We start from the raw sequence: 26379 nt of genomic DNA, 5'->3' as shown, positions 1-26379 counted from the left end.
GAAAATATGGTAGTCTTGAGGAACAAATTGACTGAATTCAATCCAACATGTGACATGGATAACCCTATTTTTGTTAGCGAGATGACATTTAGGGGGGTTGAAGAGTTGAGAAAGGCGTTGGAACGTATGCTGTAAGAAATAGGAAGAAGATCAAGAAAGTGTTGAATGACAGAAGGAGGTTAACTGCACATTGTGCTGCTGGTTGTCCGTGTTACATGAGAGCAGGCACAAAACTTAAGTGATACATGTGGTTTTGTAATTAAAAAACATGAAGGTAAACACACTTGTGAAGGGAGCTGGCCACTTGAAGCAATTTCTTCCAAGCTTTTGACAGAGAAGTTCATGCATGGGTTTAGGGACAACCAGAAATTGGGCCTAGATAGTTTTGCTGCAAAGATCTTGAGGGAATTCAAGATGTGTCCAAATAGATGCAAGCTGACTAGAGCTAGGAAAGCTACGTTGTTACAAATACTTGGAGATGAGGAATCACAGTTTGGGTTGTTGCATGATTATGGACAAGAATTAAGAAGGAGTAACCCTGGTTCCAAATTTTTCTTGACGACAAATTAAGTAAATGATCCAAGTTTTGGAGAACATAAGGAGCATCTTGCCACTGTATACTGCAGCTATGATACTTGCAAGAGGGGGTTCCTAGCTGGCTGCAGGCTTTTTATTTGTCTAGATGGTTGCCACATCAAAACAGGATATAAAGGCCATCTACTGACTGCAGTTGGAGTGGATTCAAATGATTGCATATATCCTATTGCTTTTTGTTTAGTTGAGGTTGAATGTACAAGCAGTTGGGAGTGGTTTCTGACAAATCTGAAGGAGGATCTCAATATTACAAATACAACTCCATGAACTATTATGAGTGATAAACAAAAGGTTACTTCTCTATTTTTTACTTGATGTTCTGTACTATGTGCATAAGTCAAATCCATAATAATTGATGTTCTCATTTCTAATTTCTATAGGGTCTAATAAATGATGTTCAAAAGTTGTTTCCTGAGTCAGAACATAGGTTCTATGTCCGACATATGATTCGGAATTTTCAGAGAGCAGACGATAGGGGAGAAACTTTGAAGAATGATGTTTCGGCTATTGCCAGGTCAACAAGCATCCCTAAATGGAAGAGAACTATGGATAAACTTCAGGTTGATTGTAATGAAGCATTTCAATGGATTGAGAAGTTGGATCCTAAAACTTGGGTGAAAGCTTTTTGAATGATTTTCCCAAGTGTGAGATGCTTTTAAACAATCACTCAGAGGTGTTCAATAGGTACATTACTAATGCATGTTTCATTCTTTTAAACAATCACTAGTCTTTGTATTCCTCAATTATGACCTTATGTTTCATTGCTTTCAGCTACATTCTTGAAGCAAGAGAGATGGCTTTCCTGTCTATACTAGAAACAATCTTTTACAAGATTTTGCAAAGGCAAGAAAGCAAGCAAAGAGAAGGGATGACCAGGACGTATCTGTCCAAAGATAAAGAAAAAGCTGGAAAAGTTCTTTGAATGGAGTAACAATTGCATTGTGAAGCTAGCTGGAAACTATTATATATCACATTTCTTTTACATGAAGGTTGACATCTGTGACCCATCACCTAGCAGCGTCCCTCAATGTATAAAAGGTAAAATCAAACGGAAGGATAAAAAAGGCAAGTATCCCACAATATCACAGGTTTAAAATAATTGAGATATCTCACGTTTCTTGTACATCGAGGTTGATATCGAGGACCCATTAGCCAGCAACGTTCCTCAGTTGATGAAGGGGATCGAAACAAAAAAATAAGTAGCCACAAATCACGAGTAAAAAATAATCGAAGAAAGGAAACGTCTCTTGTACAGAGATGCTGACACCTGAGATCCATCAGCTAGCAGCATCCCTCAGTGTTAACAAGGCGGCAGGGGATCGAACAAAAACTCAAGTAGCCAGAAATCAGAGGTAAAATTAATCCAAGAAAGAAGACATTTCTAGTACAAAGAGTCTGACATCTAGGCCCCATCAATCAGCAGCATCCTTGGACATTAATAAGATGGCAAGAGGGTAAAAAATAATCCAAAAAAATGTTTATTGTAGACATTTAGGACCATCAGCCAACAACATCCCTCAACGTTAACAAGACAATAGCAATAGGGGATCAATCAAGTAGCCAAAAATTAAGGGTAACAATAATCCAAGAAAGAAAATATTTATTGTTCTGAGATATGGGACCCATCTGCCAACAACATTCCCCAATGTTAACGCTAGATGGCATAAAAACGAGAAAAAGTTTTACGATCTATCACGAAAAGAGCAAAAATCATCGGTATAGGTCATCATTGACCACGGTTGGCCCCCAACTTCGCTGCCAATGGCAAGTTTTTTTTGTAGTGGCCTAGGTCTGCCGCGAAGCTTCTCGAGCTTTGCCCGGTGACACTCCCAACTATAGAAGGAACACATGCTTTTACCGAGCTAAACGGCTAGCAAGCACTTTTCAGATCAGAAGGGGGGGGGGGGGGCAATGGCAGAGGTAGAGCTGGAGGAAGCAGACGAGGACTCCCCGGTGCAGCTAGCGGCGGCCACACCAAATCCAAGGTTTAGAGAGAAGAGATTGATTGAATTAGAATGGCTGAAAGATCTATCTCTGGAGAAGATAAGATAACGAAGAGGAGCCAAGTCATCTACAAATACCTGTAGAGTGACATTTGTTGTAAAAGTAGACGCAGCCACCACGTGTGCCACATGATCTTGGGAAGAAACGGAATCCGACATCATACACACCAGATCTGTTAAAGAAGAAAGGAAAGTAAATCACAACAGTTCATTTGGATCACAATATAACAAGATGTATAACACCTCAGCCCTCCAATGTGGTCACCGAATTTCTCTTTAGACATGACTTGTACTTTTTGAAGGAAAATTTGACAATTTATCACACTTTTCTTTGCAATTTGATTATTTGTCACAGTCTGTATTTCAAACTGCAATTAAAACAGTAAAAAGTCATCTTGGCCGTAGACGCAAACCAAGGTGACCCGTCGGATAAGGGCATCTCCAGCGGCGCGAACGCAAAAAGGTCGCTGAGCGACCGTTTTCGTCCGCCGTGACCGGAAATGCGTCTGGGGCCTGTTCCAGCGGGGCGACGCAAAGTGATCGGGCCGTCCGCGGAGACGCAAACCTGGCCCAAATATGCGCCAGGTTTGCGTCTCCGCGGACGCTCGGCGGTCGCGCGGAGCGTCCTCCATTTCTTACCCGGTCCCACATGTCAGGGACAACGAAATCGACCGCTTCGATTTGCTTCTTTTTCCCCTTCTTTGCTGCCCTAGTGCGTCGCAACCACCCCAACCCCATCCGCCGCCGTCCGGCCGCAGCGCTGCAGTAGCCGCCGCCGGTTGCGTTCTTGCCGCGCGGGAGAGCAGGAGCATACTCGGGCTTGGCTCCGCCGCGTACCTGCCGGCTGTTTTCGGGCGAAACGCTCCCGGTTGCGCCGCCCTTCCGCGCCGCCCACAACCTGTTCGGTCAATTGCATCGGTAGGTTTCTACTCGTGTTTTTGGCGCTATTGTGCGCGGCCATTGATCCGCAGTTTGTACCCACGCAGATGGACATGTGGCAGATGTTGGACAAGTTCCCCGCGGAGGTCGTCGACTCCTCTTCCGACGAGGAGTCCGATGAGTCAACGCAGACATTGGCAACTATTGCGGCCTCCATGATCCACGAGTTCACCTCTAACCCGGGGCCGCATCACCGGGGCTCTGTGAAGGGGCGCTCCAAAAACCTGCCGCGCAACAGAGTGGAAGGGCAGGCCCGCCTCCACAAGGACTACTTCCACCTCACCAATCCGATCTTCCCGGAAAAATATTTCCGGCGCTGATACAGGATGTCAAGGGACCTGTTCTTGGTCATTCTACGGGGCGTCAGAAACTACGACCCCTACTTGGGGAAAACGGGGTTCGAACCCGCGACTTCTGGCGTGACAGACCAGCACTCTAACCAACTGAGCTATTTCCCCCTTTCGTAACTACTGTCGATTCAACAGTCACCTACCGGTTACCTTTGTAACTATACCAAAGTGGAAGGGCCACTATCTATGCTATTAGTGGGCTGGTTTGAACTATTGATTTACTGAATCGAGTGAAGCCGTGTTGCGTAACATATAGGTCGCCAAGGCCTAGAAGTACAAGTGGTCGCCCTAACGGTCACTCTCAAACTCACTACTTGAGTGACTTTCGTCACTTAGCTTCTTTAATAGGGCTTGCCAAAGAACCCCTCCGGGGCCCCGGGAAGAGGAAGAAGGAGATAGAGCAAAGGTCTCCTCTTTCGTCCGCTCTTCCCGGCATGTAGAGATCCGATTGGGCTTATAGTTTAATTGGTTGAAACGTACCGCTCATAACGGTGATATTGTAGGTTCGAGCCCTACTAAGCCCATCTGACCTGCTTAATCAATGACTCCGGTAGTCACCTGAACGTTAGGCTTCACCTCCTACCAAAAATGCTCCGCGACTATTCGCATGCTCTCATATGGAATGGCTGCGGATATATTCGATGAGTATCTTCGAATGGGTGAGAGCACCTGTCTTAAGGCCATGTACAGGTTTTGCCGAGCCGTGATTGCCGTGTTCGGAGAGTATTACTGTAGGGAGCCAACTGTTGAGGATACAAGGCGGCTCCTGTCTATCAACGAGTCTAGAGGCTTCCCAGGAATGATTGGCAGCATAGATTGCATGCACTGGCAGTGGAAAAACTGTCCATTTGGATGGCAGGGTGCGTACAGCGGGCATGAGGAGGGAAGAACTGTCATTCTTGAAGCTGTCATATCTCAAGATTTATGGATTTGAACATTCATTCTTTGGCATGGCCGGTTCCAATAATGACATCAATGTGTTGCACCGATCACCGGTTTTCAACAGGCTCATGTAGCCCCGGTCCTGAGATATCGGAAGCCTGGGGCGGAACTAAAATTTTCGGCCCCCTCTTACTATAGTTTTTTTTGCGCATGTATGAGATGTTGAAAAATAAATACTTTAAATATACCTAATTGCAATATTCATATAAAAATAACAATGTTTACATGATACCTTAAAATTTCTCCGCCATGTTAACCTCGCAGGGAAGTGCAACACAAAGTGCTCGTGTTGCCCTTCAAAAATTTAAACATATATCCTCTCTGTGATTCTATTAATTTATGGTCTTCATGTCTCTTTTTTTTTCTTAGCACCGGATTCAGGCATCATAATCAGTTAACCTCGCTCCTACAAATAAGAACAACAACTACTAATCAAAATTCAGAACGCCAATTAGGGCATATAGTACAATTCTAAAAGATTTGCGGCGGGCGTTCTCACCTTCTATGATTCTATCTTAATCTTCAACGCAGATTGGGTGATTGGCTAATTGGGAATTGCCGGACTGGGAGTCCGTGACTCCGTGCGGTCACGATGGGCGAGAGGAAGACCAGGAGCCATCATGGTTATAGCCGGGACGTTTCGTATCGATCAATCAGGTCGATTTGGCGATGTTTCGTATCAATTAGTAGATGGAACTTGTACTTGCGCTGAGTGAGGCCGGCCAGGATCGGAAACGAAAAGGAAAAAAGTCCAAAGTATAGACCCAAACCCATAAAAAAATGTTAACTGCTTTTTGATGCGATGTATAATAAGCCTATATAGAAAATATGGGCCCCTAATTTTTCTGGGCCCAGGGCGGTCGCCCCGCCAGACCCTCCCAGGGCCGGCCCTGGGTTCATGCAAGGTAAAGCTTCCCGGGTGAGCTATGAGATCAATGGAAATGCATATGACAAGCCATATTATCTTGCTGATGGCATCTACCCTGACTGGGCCACATTGGTGAAGACTGTCCGTAATCCAAACTCCAAGAAGACGAGGAGGTTTGTCAAGATGCAAGAGGCTTGCAGGAACATGGTCGTTGAAGACCATGCATGAGGTGATGACATGCTGCGTGATCATGCACAACATGATCGTTGAGAACGAGCGTCCTGATGGCCGCAATGAGAACCAATGGGATTTCCAAGGTGAGCTGGTTGCACCACTTCTTGGAGCTTCATCTTGGCATGACTATCTACATAGGAATGTAGAAGTCACTGACGAGAACGTCTCCAAACAGCTGCAAACGGATCTGATTGAGCATCAGTGGACATTGGCTGACCATGAAGATCATGCCTAGAGAAATACTATCTTATTTTCATGTCGACTTTTAAATGTAATAACTATGACTTTGTTGATTTTCTTATTTTGTTGTTTGGAAACTTCATAAATTGATGCAAAATGCGTCGGCCCGCTGGAGTCACCCCTAGGTGCAAACGGACGCGCGAACAAAAACGGTCTGTCGAGCGTCCGCCGCGCGACTCAAACGAATATTTCGGACGTCTGAAATGCGCTCGCGCCGCGAGATGCCCTAACTGCAAACTTGGACACACGGTGTTGCATCTTCGGAGAGATTCAGATAGCGCATACCTGAATCATCCCTTTCCGTGCCCCCGCCCATCTCCGCCTCCGCCACGGCCTCCCCTCCACACCCGCAGCCCAAAGACCGTCGCCACCAACCCACCATCGCCGGGAGAGCGAGGCAGGAGGAGGGACGGATGGTCCAGCCCTAGCGGTGCCGCCTCCTCGCCCCACGCCAACGCGACCAAGTTCTGGTGCCACTGCCACCCTGCTTGCTGGACTGCCGGTACATATCGCTATGCTTCATCAGTTACTGTTTGTTGACTTGTTGTGGTACTAATTGATCCATGGAGAATTTATTTGAGGAACTCGTTTGTACAGATTTCATCTATTTGTGTTCGTGTGGTGCTATTTCATCAATTTGGGCTTAATTTTGGAGACTTTTCTCTCTCTCTCTCTATGTATATAGAGATATAAGAAATCTGTATGCACATGACAATGTGGTCAGAGAAGGAGCTTCTATAGTTCTATTAGTAATCGTACTCCTATTGCAAAAAAATAATATATTTTTTTTTTGCTTTTTTTCTGGCGTATTCTTCAGTGAAATACACTTGTGGATCATTTAGTTGACTACTCTCGCATTGCGTATGAAGGTTTGATTAATGCAAGAGTTTTGATGCTTCAGTCTGTACCAGATTTATCAAATTTAAGTTTGATATTAGCCTCTTTTGTCTATTTTTGCACGCAATCTTGTCCAAGCATGCAACAGTGTGGTACAGGCCACAAATATGCCACAATGTTGAGAGGATAGTATTGATTTCAAATCACATTTCATGAAATATCATTTAGATACAACACAAAGATACAGTCCATTATGGGTGTTATATCTAAACTGGCATAAAAATGCAGCAAGATACACTTTTTTTTTTTGAATATATCAAGATACACTTTTAGATATATTGCATTGGGAGTTATCTAAACTGCCACCATCTGTTCAGCAGACCGTGGACAGTTTGCCTTGGCCCTTGGCTATCCTTCGCTTCACATCGATGACCCTAGCATTTGGTTTCTCTCGCTTTCTCAACCTGCGTGTAAATTCTTCAATAAATCCAATCCTTAGTCTCTGGCTCGCTTCCTGTTCCTGTTCGTCCTCCACTGCCTCCGTCTCGGAGCTACCGGAGATCGCTGGGGGCCCAGAGACCATCAGGGAAGGGCGTGCGGAGATATTCACGGATAAGTCCAATTCGGTCTTCTACAACAAGGCTCAGGTTTTTCCTCATTGCTTCTTGTTTATGTGTGCTGTAGATTCAATTTTATGTCAGGCTGATGCCGTTACTGTTTCACTTGATGGTCACATGAACAGTGTTGAAGTCGTTCCTTTTCAGACAATAATAATACTATCCTAATTCAGTTCATGGAGGAAACTTAATTGGTTATCTATTTGATGATTCCGGTTATGGTTGGAACACCTCATGTCGTTAGAACTGCAAAACTACATACTGAAGAAGACATTATGTTCGGTCGGACCATTCCTGAAGTGTTAGCTGCACTGCTAGAATCCATGTGTACTGTAGCAGTGCCCAACAGCATCATCACAATTCACAAAAGATCCATCTACTGTAGTTCTTACTATCCAGTATTTCATTTGACGATTTCAAAGGTAGCTTTAGAAATATGTTCAGGTTGTTCTCAGTTCTTACCTTAATTATTCAATTTTCACCAGGTTAACAATAGAGATCTTTCTGTTGCTGTATTGAGATGGTTTATTTTGAAAAGGCAGGAGGAACATGATATCAAATTAAAAGGTATTCGTTTGGACAAAATTTGCACCGCTACTTTACAAAACCTTCTGATTAAAAGGTGCACCAATGCTTGAGGAATTTCTGTGATGAAAACAGCCAGGCATACTGAAATACCGCCAGAGCAGCATGCCAATGAATTAGATCCTGCTATCACAGGATCTGAAGACACTGCATTGAGAGAGGAATCGAGCCCTAAACCACCTAAAGTTCTTGAGGTACGTTTATGAAGTCTGGTTGCTAATATTATCTTCGTTCCACCTACCTGCACTTAATGTGATATATGCGGTGTTTTTTTTGTCGGTGAGAAATAATGATGGTAAGACAATACCAGTTGTGATATGCTACTCCCTCCGATTCATATTACTTGATACTAATATAGATGTATGTAGACACATTTTAATTGTAGATACATTCATTTTAGTAGCAAGTAATATGGATCGGAGGAAGTATATGATATACAGAGAGGGCACCATATTTCTTCTCGAATTTCTTCTATTTTTAAATTATACAAGGGGTGTAGCCCATTATGATGAAATATCTCCGATCTTTGAGTAAATAAACTAAGCATGGCGGTAGTATTTGCGTACACAATGCTGATCTTTTCATTTCAGATCCTTCTTGTCATGAATTTTGTAGGCTTTGGCTGCATCTGGGTTAAGAGCTATCCGATACGCCCTTGAGGTAGATGGAATTGGGGAAGTTATAGCTGTTGACAATAATGAAGGTACATTTCTGGTATTTGTGAGAATGTTACAGATGGCCGTTCAGAATTATTTTATTACAAAGGCTGTATTGAGTCCTTGGAAAAAAACCTGTTTCATGTTTAATGATTCTAAACATTTATTGGATTAACTGCAGTGGCTATAGAAGCCTGTAAGAAAAATATCTACCACAATGGTATTCTTGCATCTTCGAAGGTGGTGCCACATCTTGCTGACGCTCGCATTTACATGCTCACTCACCCAAAAGAATTTGATGTGGTATGGGTTTGCTACTTTAACATGAACGCAGTTCTCCAATCATTTGTCGTGTATCGGTTTCATTGCCAAGGAAATTTACTATACTAGTTTTTGTATATTTTCTAAATTTTGATGATTAGGAGGAAAGTGCTTAAACTTATACTAATTTAGAAAAATATGCATGCAAATATGCTTTTTTTGCTGAGTAGAAAATAAATTAAGCAGATATAAATTATTTTTCTATCTATGAGCATGCAAAATTAAGAACTCAATGTCGCAGCATTTAGTATTGCCTAATATATTAATATGCATATGACACTACAATGCTAAGATGCTACAGAAGTAAGGAAACCAAAACCATAGAGCCCATATGACTACTCATAAGAATCTGTTTCTACGCATCTGCTGTCTGTGAATACAGGTAGTGCCTTATGTCTTGTTTAGAAATCAAATATTTGGGGTACCATCATAAGATCTTCTTTTATTTACATTCTTACACATAGGAAATAGCATCACCGCTACATAATTGATAATTCCTCTGTTTATGAGTATTAATTATGTGATTTTCGGGTATATACAGTATACAAATATATTAGTTCGACCATTGTGTTTCATAATAATGCTGTCGACAATGGGCCAGGCAGTAAGAGCATCATAGCAGCAACAGCGTCCTGCGAGAGTCCATTGTCCACTAAAAACCAGGACATTGAATCTGTAATCATTAGAGCAGAGTGTATTAGAGATTGAGTCAGTTAGTAGAGGTATAGTCTGGAATTCTGGATCCTAGTCAAGTTAGTCGGTAATTAGTTCGTGCATCCCTATATACAGATGGGAATTGTATCTCCTACAACTCTAGCAAGAATTATTTGTATTTTGCTCATCAAAGTGCTCACACTCTTTTATGGTATTTTTCTCCTTATTCTAGTGTCTTATCTTTTCACACTGGGCTGTCCAGCCCTCTTCTCTGCGCACTAAGCTTCATGACAGTGCCAGAGAATTCTTAAACGATACTGTTACACAAAAACTCTTAAATGCTTTTCTCATTTCCGTGCAACCAATCTAGATATTTTTGTATGTGGTTAAAGTGTTACTGAATTCAGACATAGCAGGGTGACATATTGAATACCTGATTGCAGTAAATTATTAAAACCATATAATATCCTCTCTCCTTTTTCTGTTATCTACACCTGATCATTTTTCCTCAAGTTTGAGTATAAATGCATCGATATCATGCCGTATTAATGTCCTATATACTTGCTGAATCAGGTTGATCTTGATCCTTATGGATCACCAGCTGCATTCCTTGATTCAGCAGTTCAATGTGTTGCAGATGGTGGTATCTTGATGTGCTCAGCTACAGACATGGCAGTGCTTGCTGGGGGCAATGCAGAAGTTTGTTTTTCCAAGTCAGTTTAATACTCCATAATCCGTATCGATTACCAACTGCATGACTACATCATTTTATTCCTACCATATCAGTTGTCTATACCTGCAGGTATGGTTCTTATCCAGTAAGAGGCAAATACTGTCATGAGATGGCCTTGAGGATTCTTCTTGCCTGCATTGAGGTAAATCCTGAGGTCTCTTGTATTATCAGTCATTATGACGATCCATCATTTCTCCTTGTTTTGCTTGCAGTCACATGCGATCCGCCACAAGCGCTATATAGTTCCTGTCATATCAGTGCACATGGATTTCTACATCAGGGTTTTTGTGCGAATCTTCACGTTGTCTCCTACCTCTGGCTTTCCTTGATTCATTCTTTTCTTTGTGGGACTATAATATTTTTTATATGGTTTCCCATCTTATCAACGTGTCCCTTTCACTTGCAGATCCGCTAGCACAGTGAAAATCTCACCTCTCAAATTTTCACATGTATATCAATGTGTTGGATGCAGTTCATTTCACTTGCAAAATGTTGGGAGAATAAACCTAAAGGTAGACTGTTTTTTTCTTGTTTCATTGTCTTGCATGTCATGATTATGGATATGGTCCTCTGATACAGGATAAGAGGAATATTGCTCTACCAAATTTTTGCCCTACTGTGCCTCAAGAGTGTTCTGAGTGTGCCCACAAATTTGTTATGGGGGGGCCTATATGGAGTGATCCAATACATCAAAAGGAATGGGCCGCTTCCATCTTATCAAATATCCGAGCAATGAGTGGTGTATTTCAAGCCTATGCAAAAATTTCAGCTATACTAACATCAATATCAGAGGTACTATTCTGTTTTTTCTTCTCTTTTGGTTATGCTGATGTTGACTGTTCATTATATGCTAGAGAAAATGTAACTTAAACTGAACGAAGAATACAATTTAGTGAATTATAGGGCTTTTAAGGTTTAATACATATTTTCTTTAGAAAGGTGCTCATAGGAAAATAGCTATTCATGGATGCTATCTGTTCTGATTCATTACTGGAAGGATATATATACAAGTCTCACATTGGCAGCAACCAGCAAGGCCAATGGGAGTGTAGACATATTTACGCTTAAAAATTTATTCTATACGATATGTGATACAGGGTTTGAGAATATCACTAGGTATGGTTATTTTTATTGTCAGAATCAGGTTTTGTGTAGTAAAATTGGTAGAGACTAGGGTTCTACCGGGTCTAGGGCGGAGATTGTAAGGGTGGAAGTGAGGGCGGAGAGGTTGGAGAGCTCGGCGCCGGCGGCTGGGCGCCGTCGCGGAGGAAGGAGGCGGCGGCTAGGGTTGTTGCGGCGGGGGCACAGGGGTCTCCCGTCTCCCTTCGGAGACGAGACGAGTATTGATACTCGAATATTGTCCGATTAATCTCGAAGGGATACAAGTGTTTATATAGGAGGACGGCCTCCTCTAAACCCTAATTTACTTGGGCTAAGCCCCTAATTTACTTGGGCTAAGCCCCTAACTAGCCACTAGTGGGCTTCCTGCGTGTATAGGTCAAACCGACCATAACATCTCTCCCCGCCTTCTCAAACAGCTCGTCCTCGAGCTGAACTTCGGAAACTGTCGGCGGAGATCTTCAAGCTTCTCCCAAGTCGCCTCGTCCTCCGGCGGGCCCGTCCAATGCACCAAGACGTGCCAAACACCACGGCGCTCGCCGGGCCTTCAACACGCGAGCCACACTCGCCGGGCGAGGCTCGAGACGCCCATCCGGCGTAGGTGGAAGAGCCGGTGGTGCGAAGGAGGGTCGCCCGGTAGGCCTTCGGGAGACCGACGTTGAAGACGTCGTGGAGGCGCGAGCCCGCGAGCAACTCGAGGCGGTAGGCGAGCTTGCCGATGCGCTCCGGCGACACGGAAAGGACCGGCGTAACGAGGGCCCAACTTGCGCCGGAGCGCGGGTCCAAGGACCGGGTCGTCCGGTGAAGAAGGCGGAGCCGGACCCGCCGTCCACCGCAAACTCCGCCTCGCGATGATGAGCATCATAGTACTTCCTAGCCAGTCCGCCGAGCTCGAAGAAGTCGGCCGGCGCGCCTCGCCCGGTATCTCGTCGCGGGTACGCGGCGGGTCATCCGCCGTGTCGGCACGGGCCGTGCCGGACGCATAGGGAAGCATCGCCGGTGGTGGCCTCCCGTAGACCACCTCAAAGGGAGTAGTGTGCAGCGCGGAGTGGTAGGACGTGTTGTAGCAGTACTCGGCCCACGCCAGCCAGTCCACCCAAGCTCGTGGACGATCCCCGGTGATGCAGCGCAGGTACATGGCGATGATCTTGTTGACGACCTCTGACTGGCCGTCCGTCATGCGGAGCTTCACGCCTGCCAACCCAAAGAGGTCCCTCCAGACGTGACCCGTGAACACAGGATCACGATCACTGACGATGGAGGACGGAAACCCATGAAGGCGAACGATGCCGTCGAAGAAGGCGCGTGCCACGGACGCCGCCGTATAGGGATGGCCGAGGGCGATGAAGTGCGCGTACTTGGAGAAACGGTCGACCACCGTGAGGATGACGGACTTGCCGCCAACCTTCGGCAGCCCTCGATGAAGTCCATGGAGATGTCCGCCCACACTGGGACGGCACGTCCGGCGGTTGCGATAAGCCCGCCGGACGGAGCGTTTCCGTCTTGTTCCGCCGGCATGTGACACACGCTCGCACCCGGCCTCGCACCGGGACGCCATCCCCTGGAATGTAAAAATCGGCGCGGAGACGGTGCGGGGTCTTACGGACGCCCTCGTGACTCGCGGAATGCGCCAAGGACAAGGCCCGGTGGCGCAGGTCTCCATGATCCGGCACAAAGATGCGGCGCCCATGGAGGAGTAGTCCTCGTCCGGGCGCCATGGCGCGGCCAGCTCGCCGTCGGCCGGGCGCCGGCGCAGCTGGCTGCGCATCCGCGGCCTCGGTAGTAGCGCGGCGAACCTCGTCGATGAAGGCGAAAGATGGCCCGGAGTGGATGCGAGAGGGCCGCACCGACCGTGGGCGCGTCCGCGGCGTCGTCGATGTCGCGGCGGGACAGGGCGTCGGCGACCGTGTTGAGGCAGCCGGGCGGTACTCGACGGTGAAGTCGAAGCCGAAGAGCTTGCCGATCCACCGATGCCGCGGCACCGTGGAGAGGCGCCGATCCAGCAAGAACTTCGGGCGTCAGTGGTCGGTGCGCACACGGAATGTCCGGCCCCAAAGATACGCCCGCCGGTGGCGCACCGCTCGGACCAGCCCGATCAGCTCGCGCTCATATGCGGCGAGCTTGTGGTGGCGCGCGGCGAAAGGGCGGCCGAAGAAAGCGAGTGGCCCTCGCCTTGGTGAAGGACGGCGCCGAAGCCGATGCCGGAGGCGTCGCGATCCACCACAAACGGCTCGTCGAAGTCCGAGCATCCGAAGAACGGGGCCCGTCGTGAGTGCCCGCCGCAGGCGGCGAAGGCCGTGGCCGCCTCCTCGTCCCGGAGAAAGCGTCGTGGCGAAGCGAGCGCGTGAGAGGCGCGGCGATGAGGCCGAAGTCCTGGATGTACCGCCGGTAGTATCCCGCGAGGCCCAAAAATCCGCGAAGAGCTCGCGGCGATCGGGGCGTTGGCCGAGGCGGCGACGGCGGCGACCTTGTCCGCGTCCATCGCGACACCGTCGGCGGAGATGACGTGGCCCAAGTACGCGACGGAGGTCGTGCCAAACGAGCACTTCGAGCGCTTGAGATGAAGACGATGCGCTCGAAGCTCGTTGAAGATGATGGCCACGTGCTCGCAGTGCTCCGCCCAGGATGCGCTGTAGATCAATATATCATCAAAGAAAACAAGCACAAAGCGTCGTAAGTAGGGGCTGAGCACGTCGTTCATCGGGGCCTCGGAAGGTCGCCGGCGCGTTGGAGAGGCCGAACGGCATCACCAAAAACTCGTAGTGGCCATGGTGAGTGCGGAACGCCGTCTTGGCGATGTCGTCCGGTGCATGCGCACTCGATGATAGCCCGAGCGCAAGTCGAGCTTGGTGAAGAAGCGCGCGCCATGCAGCTCGTCCAGGAGCTCATCCACGACGGGGATAGGGAACTTGTCCTTGGACGTGACGATGTTGAGGGCGCGAAAGTCGATGCAGAAGCGCCACGTGCCGTCGGTCTTGCGCACAAGGAGCACGGGGGCGCAGAACGGCGACGTCGAAATCCGGATGATGCCCTCGTGCTAGCATGACCGCCACCCGGCGCTCGAGCTCGTCCTTCGCAGCTCGGGGTACCGGTACGGCCGCACGGCCGACGGGCGCCGTGTTCGGCAGCGAGTGTATGCGGTGGTCACGGGGCCGCGAGGGAGGAGGCCCTGCGGCTCGTCGAAGAGGTCGACGTCGCCGCTGCCGGCAAGTCGGCCGAGAGCGGGTGCGCCTCGTCCAGCGCGGCGGCCATCGGGTGGAGCCGCGGGGATGCGCCGGTGCTGCCCAAGCCCGTCCGATGGAACACGGCGGCCGCCCTCGCGCCGAAGATGAGGGACAGCACGTCGAGATCCCAAAGGATGGGGCCTAAGGTGCTCGTGAAGTCGAGGCCGAGGATGAAGTCGTAGCAGCCCAAGTCGATGCCGACGCGAGCCGATGGAGAATGGCTCGTCGCCTACGAGCACGGGAACCCGTCGCGCCACGCCCGGCACGTAAGACGGTCCCCGTTGGCGACGGTGACGCCGTACTTCTCCGATCCCGCCGGGCCGGAGAGCGAGGCGGCGCATGGCGGTGTTGGATAGGAAGTTGTGCGTCGAGCCCGTGTCCACCGGGCCGCGGTGAGACGCTCCCCATTGATCGTCACCGGGAGCGAGCATCGTCTTTGCCGTCTTGATGCCCGCCATAGCATGAAGAGAGACGACGAAGGCGGACGCATCGACCGGCGCGTAGGTCGTGACACCGGCCTCGGCGGACGGTGGCGGCCGCGAGCTCGGCGGTGAGAGCCTCCACGTCGGCGTCGCCGACGGTCTCCGGTAGAAGAGGCGGGCGCACGTGTGGCCCGGCGCGTACTCTCGTCGCGGTTGAAGCACAGCCCTTGGCGGCGCCGCTCGAGTTGCTCCGCGGCCGTCGCCCGCTTGAAGGGGCGAGTCGGCGCAGGAGGGGCCCGCGGGAGCGGCGGCCGGCGCGCGGCGCGGCGGGGCGGCGGGCGTCGGGGCGGGTCGGAGCGCGGGACGAGCGGCCGCCACGTTGCGCGTAGACCTCGCTGCATGGCGATGGCGCGCTGCTCGTAGGCTCGTGCGTAGTACATGGCCGTCCGCAGTCCGCGAGCTCGCGCATCTCGACGTCGACGTGGATGTAGTCGGGGAGGCCGCCGACGAAGAGATCGGCGCGCGCTGCCGCGCCGAGACGCCGCGGCATGGCACGCGAGCGCTCGAAACGGTCGGCGAAGTCCCGGACCGTGGCGGTGAAGGCGAGGCGTCCCGGCTCGGCGAGGCGGCTTCCGCGTAGGGTTGGCCCAAACCGCCGGAGGCACAGGTCGCGGAAGCGCTCCCGGGACGGCATCCCGCCCTCGTCCCGCTCGAGGGCGTAGTACCAAGTCCGCGCGGCGCCCGTAGGTGATAGGAGGCGATCCACGTGCGGTCGGCGCCGAGCGTCCGCTGCCCCCGAAAGAACCGCTCACACCGGTTCAGCCGGTTCGGGGGATCGGTGGCGCCGTCGTAGGTGGCGAACTCCGGCTTGGTGAAGCGGGGCGGGCTGCCGTGCCGAGGCGGGACCTCGGGGGCGCCCTCCGGCGGCCCGGGTTGAAGGACGTGCGCGCGGCGAAGGGGCCCGCAAACCCGCCGGGACCGCCAAAGGGGTGGGCGGGCTGCGCGGCCGTCGTCCGCGCCGCGATCCCGAGTGTAGACGGGCGACGCGTCGATCCATGTGGGAATTGGCGAAGGCGATGGCGGCCACCACGCGGGGCGACCGTTGTTGGCGGCGGAGGCGGGCGGTGGGGGCGGCGGCAGAACGGCGGCCGGTGGGGGCGGCGGCGGAACGGCGGCCGGCGGGGGCGGCGGCGGAACGGCGGCCGGCGGGGGCGGCGGGTGCTGGCCGGCCTTGATCTCCGCGAGCTCGAAACGGATGGCGCGGAGACCGCCGGCGAGGTCCGCCAAAGTAGCGGGCGGGAGGTCGAGGCCCGTGGGGGCGGCGGCGGCTCGGTCTCCGTTGGAGGCGGCGGCGGCTCCCTGCAGTGTGTGGGCGCCGGTCATGGCGGCGGCGGTGGCGGTGGTGGTGTTGGTGGCGGCGGCGGACGTGGCGGCGATGGGGTCGGCGGGGGGGCTGTTGGAGCCCATGAGACCTAGGCAAGCTGATACCAAAGTGGTAGAGACTAGGGTTCTACCGGGTCTAGGGCGGAGATTGTAAGGGTGGAAGTGAGGGCGGAGAGGTTGGAGAGCTCGGCGCCGGCGGGCCGGGCGCCGTCGCGGAGGAAGGAGGCGGCGGCTAGGGTTGTTGCGGCGGGGGCACGAGGGTCTCCGTCTCCCTTCAGGAGACGAGACAGTATTGATACTGAATATTGTCTGATTAATCTCGAAGGGATACAAGTGTTTATATAGGAGGACGGCCTCCTCTAAACCCTAATTTACTTGGGCTAAGCCCCTAATTTACTTGGGCTAAGCCCCTAACTAGCCACTAGTGGGCTTCCTGCGTGTATAGGTCAAACCGATCATAACAAAAATACCTCATATCTCCATTAGAAAAACAAAGAATAAGAATACTAAATAAGTGCTTGATTTTTTTTAATAGAGAAATTGATCTTTCTGTTTAAGTAAAAGGCCAGCAGGATGGCTGCTCACTTGTTGAGGCTTCTGTCCAGCATTATTTTTTATCTTTTGAATAGTATATTTTTCCTTGGTTTACACACTCCTTTAATCGAAGTGTTGTGGACTTAATATCATCTAATTCCATGAAGGTGTTACACATTCCCCGGCCAAAAGGAAGTATGCAACTTTTTGTAAATGGCCCACCTGCAATCATTCTGGAAACCCATTAGATGCCCATGCTCAGCACCTGAAGCTGCGGACCAGTGCCATTTGTCACGACAATCTGTCTGCCACGATGTGTATCTGGCAACAAAGAACATCAACCTTTAGTTTCAGCAGCCGGCCTCCTTCATGACAAACTAACTTTCTTTTTGGCAATTTGGAATTTTTCATTGTTCAGTGTTCACCGCCGATACCAACAACCAAACAGGCAGCTATTTCGGGGGTTCCTATAGTTCTTAAACAATAGTTTTTGCTAAAATAAATGGACCAACATAAATTAGCATGCATTAGAACAACGAATCTCTGAATTGAGTGCACAATGAGATGTTAACATTATGTTTTGTACATATTGGATCGATAAATCACAAGGGATTCTCGTTTTCAGGAATTGCCCAATGCACCTTTATTCGTCAGTCTTCACAGTTTATCTGCAACATTGAAGTGCACCAATCCAACCATGGTTATGTTTCATTCATCTATAAGAAATGCTGGGTATCAAATATCAGGTAGCCATGTGGATCCACTAGCTCTGAAAACAGATGCCCCAATGTCTGTAATCTGGGACATCATGCGATGTTGGGTATGATACAAATCTCGGATTTTTCTTGGTTAATCAGCCCCAATATTGTTTTCATAATGGCTTCCTGTCTGCAGGTAAAGCTTCACCCAGTGAAATCTCAACCTGAAAATTGTCCAGGTAGCAGGATACTTTCCCAAGAGCCTCAATTGCAGGTATAGAACATTAAACACAGATTGTCTCTTGTTATAAACAATGCAGGAGCAGGAAAATGTTTCTATGCAAAACTGAGGTCCATATGCTTAGAATTTACTTATTTCAAGCTTGAGGTTTTAGTTTCTGTTGTTGTGTTCACAAGCTTGTGTAATTTTCATGCATATTAATCTGACAAAACTATGTGAAGCTAACCAAGAGTGATTTGGACACAGTAAACTAACCTGAAATTACAGCTAAAGGGCATCTTATTTCTGCTCTTGCTAAGCTTGAGCTGAGCTAATTGCTCTTGTCATTAACGGTGTCCTGTTTCCTGAATCTTTTAATTACCGTGTGAATGTTATGAAGCAAACAATTTCTTGTACCATTGGTGTTTGATTTCATGTATCTTGCTTGTTCCCACCGGGATGACCTCATGGTTTTCGATCAAGTCACACAGTCCAGACTAGCTGTAGTCAAGCTCATCTCTTGGGACTAGAATTGGCGCAAAGCAACTGGAAGTGATCAATTTTGAACCTGATCCTTGCTATCTACCCGTAGAACCCGCTCTAATTTGCTGGTTTGTCTTGTTTGTTGGCACTCTGACAAATGCCTCCGTGTACTTTGGTCAAACTATAGAAACCAAATCCCCAAAATCATCTTTAGATACATCAAATTATTGTCAAACACAAACCTGATATTGACCTGATGTTGCACCAGCTGAAAACATACAGACTGCTGGATTGATCATGTCTTTGTCTAGAAGAATCAAATATTGCTCTGTTTTGCACGCCGGTACAGTTTAACCTCTACTATGCACAATGCATATACTGAGCTCGGTGTTCCCCCCTCGCCAACATATATTTTCTGTGCTGATTATTCAGGAAATATGTTTTATCTGTGGACATAAGTGATACAAATAGTCCATTCTATAATTCAATTTTTTTCATACTTCTGAAGCCTCTGTTACTCCATTTAGTATTCTAGTTGGTTTCATTGAACCTTTTTCGTTTATCTAATTTTGCCCCCCTCTTTTTTCTCTTTTTGACATCTACCAGGCATCGTTTTCTCAAGTAACTGGAGGTTTAGTTGCACGAAAGAGTCCAAGATTTGTACCTAATCCCGAAAAATACTGGGGTCCTAAGATGAAGGCTGGCAGACCACTAAAGACACTTCCCAATGAGAAGTTATAAATCTGTGGCCATTGATTCATTCGAAGCTGGAGATGTGTTCTTATTCTGAAATTGAGCATAGACAGAGTTTCTGCAGAGCTCTACAGCCCTATTCTTTGTAGTCTACTAGTCTGAGTTGTATGCCAGTTTGGAATTTGTCAAGTACTTGTAACTTAAGAAAACCTGGCAGTAGCGTCACGCAAAGAAAGAACTATCTGATCTTGTGTGGGGATTAAAATAGGACCCTGTTAACACAGGTACTATTATTTTTTGATGAAAAGCAGAAAACATTGCATTTCATTGATTTTTAAAAAAGAGTGGTTCAGTTTATAAGAGAAACCAGGACGAAAAATGGCACAGCAACTAGCAATATTAGAACAGCCTCTCTGTGAAGGTCACAACAAGCAAACCTGCATGAGATCCGCCGAGCATCTAGCGACAAGGTGAGGAGGCAGAGCATTGTGTTATGTGACCGCATCTCCAACAACTAGGCATCCGAGACCCGACCACAACATCAAAACTGCCCGAATGACCCTTTACCTTAGATAGCATAGAAAAAATGTGGATCAAGAGAGGACCTAGCACCGACAGGTGGAAGGCGGCAGAATAGATCTGAGAGACGGGTTGGCCGCGCCATGAGAGTAGTGCATTGCGCCCTAATTAACTTCTTGTCTTGGATGGAGACCGACGTCACACCACCACCACACCTCATGAACCAAGTTGAGGGGATCATTGAGCACAAAGGAATCACCTTTAAGAAGGAGAATGCACCGCTGGGAGGAAAGGCAACAGCCACAAGTGACATTGTGTCAGCGCTAGGCACACCGGGCAAAATTCTCGCAAGCACCCCAGGTGCATAGCATTTTCAAAACCCCTAGAGCAGTTAGCATGACTCTTCTGTCATGTGTGGCTCCACCTTATATAGACCTCTTGTTGGCCTCGCATCACTTGAGATTGATTGGGACTCTAAATCAAGATCTATCTAGACCTCATCCGAGTAGGACTCTTATCTCAGTACCAACTAGGACTTTTATCCCAATTTATACCACCCGGGTTCAACCTGAGTAGGTCTGATTCACTCGGGTTCAACCTTGAAAGTGTGTCCTATGTGGCATTTCCCGCTCACTATATACTCTCCTATCGGAACATGCCAACTTGCGAGTGTCATAAAGTCATTCCGACGAACCTTGGTGTTGTGACCTCACCTGAAAAAGTGAGAGTCTCCGTGCAACAGTGCTAGTCCCGGATCGAACTGCTAGCACACACAGGTTAAGATGTAATACCAAGTAGCAAAGGTCTTCATTACAACGCAGGATCGAGCGGAAATAAAATAGTTCGATACAAGTTGCATAGCTCTCAGGCTAGCACAAATTCAGAGTTTAAAGCAGCAAGAAATCTTAAAGCATGGAGCCATCTTCCTTCATGAAGTCACAGGCAGACATGTTGGGCAAAGACTCGTGAACCTAACAATAAATCTTCAGATAGAGAAGTAACCTGCAATATAAAACGTTACGGCCCGAAGGTCAATACATTTGGAATTGTATTGGCAAGATGACACTATGGTGGACACAAGTGGCAACCTAACACATACGTGATCATTTGGCTGGTAGAGCTCAGGCATATTTGCATAAAGCCAATTGTATCCTATCATTTGACAAACATTTTCTTTCAGACTAATTTAAGCGGTACCATTGATAGACATCAATGAACCTGGACACCACCGATAGACATCAGTGAGCCCTGACACCACCGATAGACATCAGTGAGCCTTCCTATTGCATATGATCAACTTGGTTTGGGCGACCTACCCCTGCAGACACAGACCATAGACATGGCACGGGACCTGCTAGCCGATAGTCACTTGCACCAATTGTCATATTCCCTGTTCACCCATCAAGTTTTATTTAAGAAATTGGAATGAGGAGATCTTCGAACATGATCCTTGTCAGTTCTCTCAATTTGTCCATAACCAGGGACACGGCTAAGTACTTCGTTTTAACACTCTGCAGAGGTTGTACAAATTTACCCACATGACCTACTCTGATCTTCTTCCATGATGCACATTTTGCTCAAATAGATAGATGTTGACTAGGACAAGAATTTTCCGAAGTAATCCCCCCAGACCATTCTCTACGGACCCGTACCAACCTACAATCCCCTACATCATCTGTCACGTAGGATCCGGGTTCTCACAACATACTCCATCAAGCCAGAGCTCATATTAGCATGTGGCTGTACGGTAGCTATTGAGCAAGGTTGTCTACAATCTCTTTGTTCCTGGGTGGCCGTCCACAAGTGCGATACACACGACCGCCATAGACACGACTCCGGTGTAACCACTCAACATAAACCGAGCAATACCAATTCCACCCAGGTAGTTCATTAAACTTAGTTGTTTTTCCATAACTCACTAACAAAATCATTTCATAGCATAGCTGAGCAACAACTAAATTTAATAGCGACAAAGTAAGTCAAGTAGGGGTAGCTAGACTACTGGGATTACATAGCAAGCATAAGACCCTACACATGTATACTACAAAAATCTCTACTATGCATAGATAAAAACTGGGACTTTTGGTGTGTGTCACTTGCCTGGATAAGGTGGAGAGTTGGTACAATCTTCACAAGCACACCGTTGCGGTCAGCACAATCACAATCTACAAATAGATAACATTGCACCATAAGCATGGTGCCATACATTGACATGTACACATAGAAAACATGAGTGCAATATGTATCTTAATCATGATCACACCTCTTAGTTGTTCTCTGGTTGTTTACTACATGCATGATGCCATGGTCAAGTTTTACGGTTGGTTGAATTATTGCGAACCATCTATGTCGGACTAGCGAAGGGCAACTACCATTAATTGTAAAAGGTGTTTTGGTATAGTAGACAAATGGTGATTTTGGTACTACCACTGGTAGAAAAAGGGGCTTTCGTCCCGGTTGGTAACGGGCTTTAGTCCCGGTTGCGCAACCGGGACTAATTATGCGAGACTAAAGCCCCCTTTAATCGCGGTTGCTTACGAACCGCGACTAAAATCCCATCCACGTGGGTTGCAGGTGCTCGTTGGGGCGGAGGACCTTTAGTCGCGGTTGGCCAGACCAACCGGGACTAAAGGTCTCCGCAGGTTTAAGGTTTAAACCCCCTAAATCCGGTTTTATTTAGTTGTGTTTTCATTTCTTTTATATTTTATTTTGTGTTTATTTTAATTTCAAAGAATTTTCAGTGCACATATTCTACGCTACTTATACACGTTACACATTGATGCATATGAATATACAATTTCAAACAAGTTTGAAATTTCAAACAAGAACAATTCAAGAGGAATATATAATATTCAATCTCGGGCCGCCGGTGACCATATACAACTTCAAACAAGTTTCCATATACAATTATCAAGTGGATGTCGGATGCATTAGAAGTTCGTCGTCCTCGTAATAGTGTTGACCATTAGGATTGAGGACCTCCCTCATCAAAAATCCTGCTAACTCCTCTTGAATTGGTCGGAAGCGAGCTTCTGGATCAAGCTTATCCCGCAAGTCACACCTCCGCAAGTTGATATCTCGAGCCCTCCGCTCGGGGGTGAGTCCCCGGATGAACTCACAAACATAGTATCCACATAGATTGGTCCCCTTTGGCTGAGTTGAAACATGAGCTAACCTTCTAAATGTTAGCTGATCTTCGAATTCACTGGTTATGTTATCTTTGAACCGTTTCCAAACCCTGTAGGGCAAAGAAATTAAATGAACAATATCAGGAAATGAATAAAAGAGGCCAATATAGTGCGCAAATGATTGAAAATAATTACTTTTGCAGCATTAATCTCATGTTGAGCCAATGCTTTGGATCCATATTCAGAGAGTCCATGACTTTAACTCTGGAGTTGTCAAATTGAATTATTAGCAGTGGAACCTGCGGACACGTTACATGCACAATCATGCATAACTCATCGATTAGACATAACATGGAGTAAACAAAAGAGAATGTGCACAAGACAGAAACACTCACCCAAAATGGTAAGAAAATAGAATATAACTTTTGAGTTCCTGTTTTGTAAGAAACTTGTAAATGTCTCTCTCCACGTCTTGGGGTGATTTTCTAACACATATCCATTAATGATTTGTGGGTCAATGGACCCAACATCAAGGATGTTCCTTCTTTTGCATTCCCCAAGCTTCATTCTGCATAATAGCGTACACAAGAATATAGTTAGGATAATAGAGTGCAGGCAATGAACGAGATGAGGTAGAGATTTAATTATAGAAATAAATCGATCACTTACAGAACGTAGCAACTCAGGGTAGATTTTTCGAGCTCGCGCAGATTGAACAGCTGGAACAATTCACTCATATGAACTTGTACATAGTAATGTTTGGAGTGATGCTCCTCTCTAACTTCCGCATAAATATATTCTTTGCCGGCCTTATTTTTTATGAAATCCTTGTACCAATATAGCAGCTTTTGCATTTGTGTTGGTAGACTCGCTTCCTGCGTAGGCTCGACGAGAGGCCCATTCAGCACATATGTAAATGCCACCTCACTTATTGGCGCATCCTCAAGGCCTAACAATGCACAAAGTGTCATACCGAACTCGGCCGCTGTTTCTTTGGCCGCCGTTACAGTCATTCCCTGTGCGCTAGAAGCGGCTAGGATAGCGGGATCCAACAGTTTCATGTCCTTGTCTATATCGGCTCTGAAGGACGCCGCAACGAAAGGACCGACTTCCACTTTAAGCGGGAGGATCGATTGTTTTGTCTGTTCCCCGAGCTGGGAAACTTGTTTCCCGCTTTTTTACTTGCTTTATTCTCCGCCACCAAGGCTTTTTCCCGTAATGATTTCTACCTAAGAAATTCACGTTCATAGTCGTATGACAGATTCTGCTGGATTTGGGACGATGTCGTAAAAAAAATCCTTAGCCCATTTCCTTTGCTTCTCAGTATATACCGGCTTGGGCTCAGGCTCTTTTTTCGACTTGACTTCCGCCTTCCATTTCTCATGGTGAGCAGCCGCGGCCACATCGGTTTCCTCGACACTAAGTTCCCAAGGTCTCGGGAGGAGAGGATTCAGTGATGGCATTGGTACCCTTGTGGTCTTAGGTACATAAGGCTCTGGGTTAATAGTCCAGGAAGGGGTTGCCTTGCTGTCCCCCGTAACCCCCCTGCTTCTGCTTCTTCGCCGGAGGTGGACTGGGTGGCGCCGCCAGAGTTGGACTGGGGGACGGCGTCTGCTTACCCATCGGAAGTGGAATAGGGGGCGGCGTCTGCTTACCCTCCGGAGGTAGACTGGGGGGCGGCGTCTGCTTACCCGCAGAGGTGGATTGGGGACGGCGTCGACTGACGTGAAGGAGGTGTAGGTGGACCACCACCACCAGAGGGGGGTGATTCCTCGGGGTCGGTGGCCTTGGCGCCTTGCCTGGAAACTTGATGTACTTCTTTTTCCATAGAACGATTTGGCGCTTGACATCTCGAAGTCTCACATCCCCTTCGGGTGTAGCATAGTCAATCTGCAGGTCCTCACACCCTTGGACTATGTCATCCACCGTGACACGAGCATAGCCATCTGCAATGGGATTATTGTGGTGGAGTGCTCCAGGTATACAAGGTAAAGCTCTACCGATCGCCACCTTCATGGAAATGTTCCCCATTGGATAATGCAGCTCACAATCTTTCATCTCCTGTACATCATCCACGGGGTAGCGAGGCTCCGGTGCACCAATATGGAGCGTCGGTGCGTTAGCACCAGCCGGGGCCAAGGGTGCATTAGCACCAGCCGGGGCCTCCGTGGAAGCCACGCTGCTTCTCCGCTGCTGGCTTCCGACATCCGCTGCACGATCTTCATGCGGCCCTTTCGATCGTATGTCTTTTACTAGTTCCTGCACCATCTTCTTCACCTCAAATAGTTCCACTTCCATCCTCCCCATACGATATGCACCCCGTTCCGTCTTTCTCTTACGGCTTTTGTAACTGTACGGGTCATTGTCCCGGGGAAACCCTTCTTTCCATGGAATGGCGCCTTTGCCTCGTACACGTCCTGGGTGTTCAGGATTCCCGAGGGCTATTGTCAGCGCGTCGTTCTCTCTGTTGAACTTGATCTTCCCCGCTTGAGCTTCGACCATTGCTTTAATAAGGGCGGCGGTGGGAGTAATCACTTTCTTCTGGTGAACACACCTCCCTGTCTCCGGGTCTAGCAATCCCCCATGCCCGTACCACTAGATTTTGGCCCATGGGTCCCATCCCTCTGTACCTAGAGGGATTCCTCGCGCCCTTAGTTCGTTCTCCATCTTCTCCCACTTAGGCTCTGAAGTGCGGTATCCTCCTGGCCCCATAATATGATAGTACTCTTTCTTAGTCGCATTTGCCTTATTTTTTTCCGATATGGCCTTGAAATGATCTGATTGCTTTTGCTTCAAAAATTCGGGCCAAACATCTTTCAGTTTCTCATACTGTCCTTTGAAGTCCGGAGTCTTCTTCTGCGAGACATATTAATGGGCAAAATTTTTCTTGAAGTTCCGGAATGCTTCGGCCATCTTCTTATAAGCGAACTCTTTGACTAGCCTCCTCCTCTCACGTCCACCCGGAATCACGTTACTCTCTTCATCGTGTTTGTTGAATTCCGGAGGTATAATGAAATGTTCCATAAGTTTTCCCCAACAATCATTTTTAATTCTCTTGTTGACAAAACTGAAACCAACACGTGCCTTGATTGGCTCATTCCATTCCTGGAGGGTGATCGGGACGTTGTCTCTAACAACCACTCCGCATTGGTTGATAAACTTTGTATAGTGCTTTTTGGGCTCCAACGGCCTACCTCGTTCATTGACAACATCGATGGTCAATGTTTCTCCTTGTTTCATCGTTTGGGTTTTGCCACGCGGCTTTGTACTCAATTTTGTCGACGATCCAGAGGGCTAAAAAAAGAAAGAGAGTCGCGTTAATACATATTTATTCAAATCAGTAAACTTGTATCACCAGAGGCTCAATGTATATATATACCTCG

At 47.9% G+C, this 26379-nt stretch overlaps 1 protein-coding gene and 1 non-coding gene across 5 annotated transcripts; one reads left to right on the top strand and one right to left on the bottom strand.

Moving 5' to 3' along the window:
- Positions 1-3920: 3920 nt before the first annotated feature.
- Positions 3921-3994, bottom strand: TRNAD-GUC. The gene has a single exon. It is a non-coding gene; the product is annotated as a tRNA-Asp (tRNA).
- A 2533-nt stretch (positions 3995-6527) lies between these two features.
- LOC124675072 (probable tRNA (guanine(26)-N(2))-dimethyltransferase 1) lies at positions 6528-19590 on the top strand. 4 transcript variants are annotated; one of them, XM_047211139.1, is made up of 15 exons: positions 6528-6672; positions 6988-7039; positions 7388-7654; positions 8110-8191; positions 8285-8403; positions 8825-8912; positions 9047-9168; positions 10414-10553; positions 10643-10715; positions 10786-10874; positions 10980-11085; positions 11153-11365; positions 17881-18075; positions 18150-18227; positions 19263-19590. In XM_047211139.1, exons 2-15 carry the CDS (start codon positions 7034-7036, stop codon positions 19395-19397), a joined length of 1713 nt encoding a protein of 570 aa, XP_047067095.1. In that variant the 5' UTR covers positions 6528-6672; positions 6988-7033; the 3' UTR covers positions 19398-19590. The 4 variants fall into 4 exon arrangements, with proteins under 4 accessions (XP_047067095.1, XP_047067096.1, XP_047067097.1 ...); XM_047211140.1 differs by lacking the exon at positions 6988-7039 and having other exon boundaries at positions 6529-6672; XM_047211141.1 differs by lacking the exon at positions 6988-7039 and having other exon boundaries at positions 6529-6672; positions 7385-7654.
- The last annotated feature ends 6789 nt before the right edge of the window (positions 19591-26379 follow it).

This window comes from Lolium rigidum, chromosome 7 (assembly GCF_022539505.1).
Source record: "Lolium rigidum isolate FL_2022 chromosome 7, APGP_CSIRO_Lrig_0.1, whole genome shotgun sequence".
NCBI classification, from domain to species: domain Eukaryota; kingdom Viridiplantae; phylum Streptophyta; class Magnoliopsida; order Poales; family Poaceae; genus Lolium; species Lolium rigidum.
This window is presented reverse-complemented; position numbering and strand designations above follow the sequence as displayed.

Coding starts and splice junctions, on each gene's coding strand:
- LOC124675072 (XM_047211139.1), top strand. Junction 8,913..9,046: donor AGCTGTTGACAATAATGAAG/GTACATTTCTGG, acceptor GATTAACTGCAG/TGGCTATAGAAGCCTGTAAG. Junction 10,554..10,642: donor GCAGAAGTTTGTTTTTCCAA/GTCAGTTTAATA, acceptor CTATACCTGCAG/GTATGGTTCTTATCCAGTAA.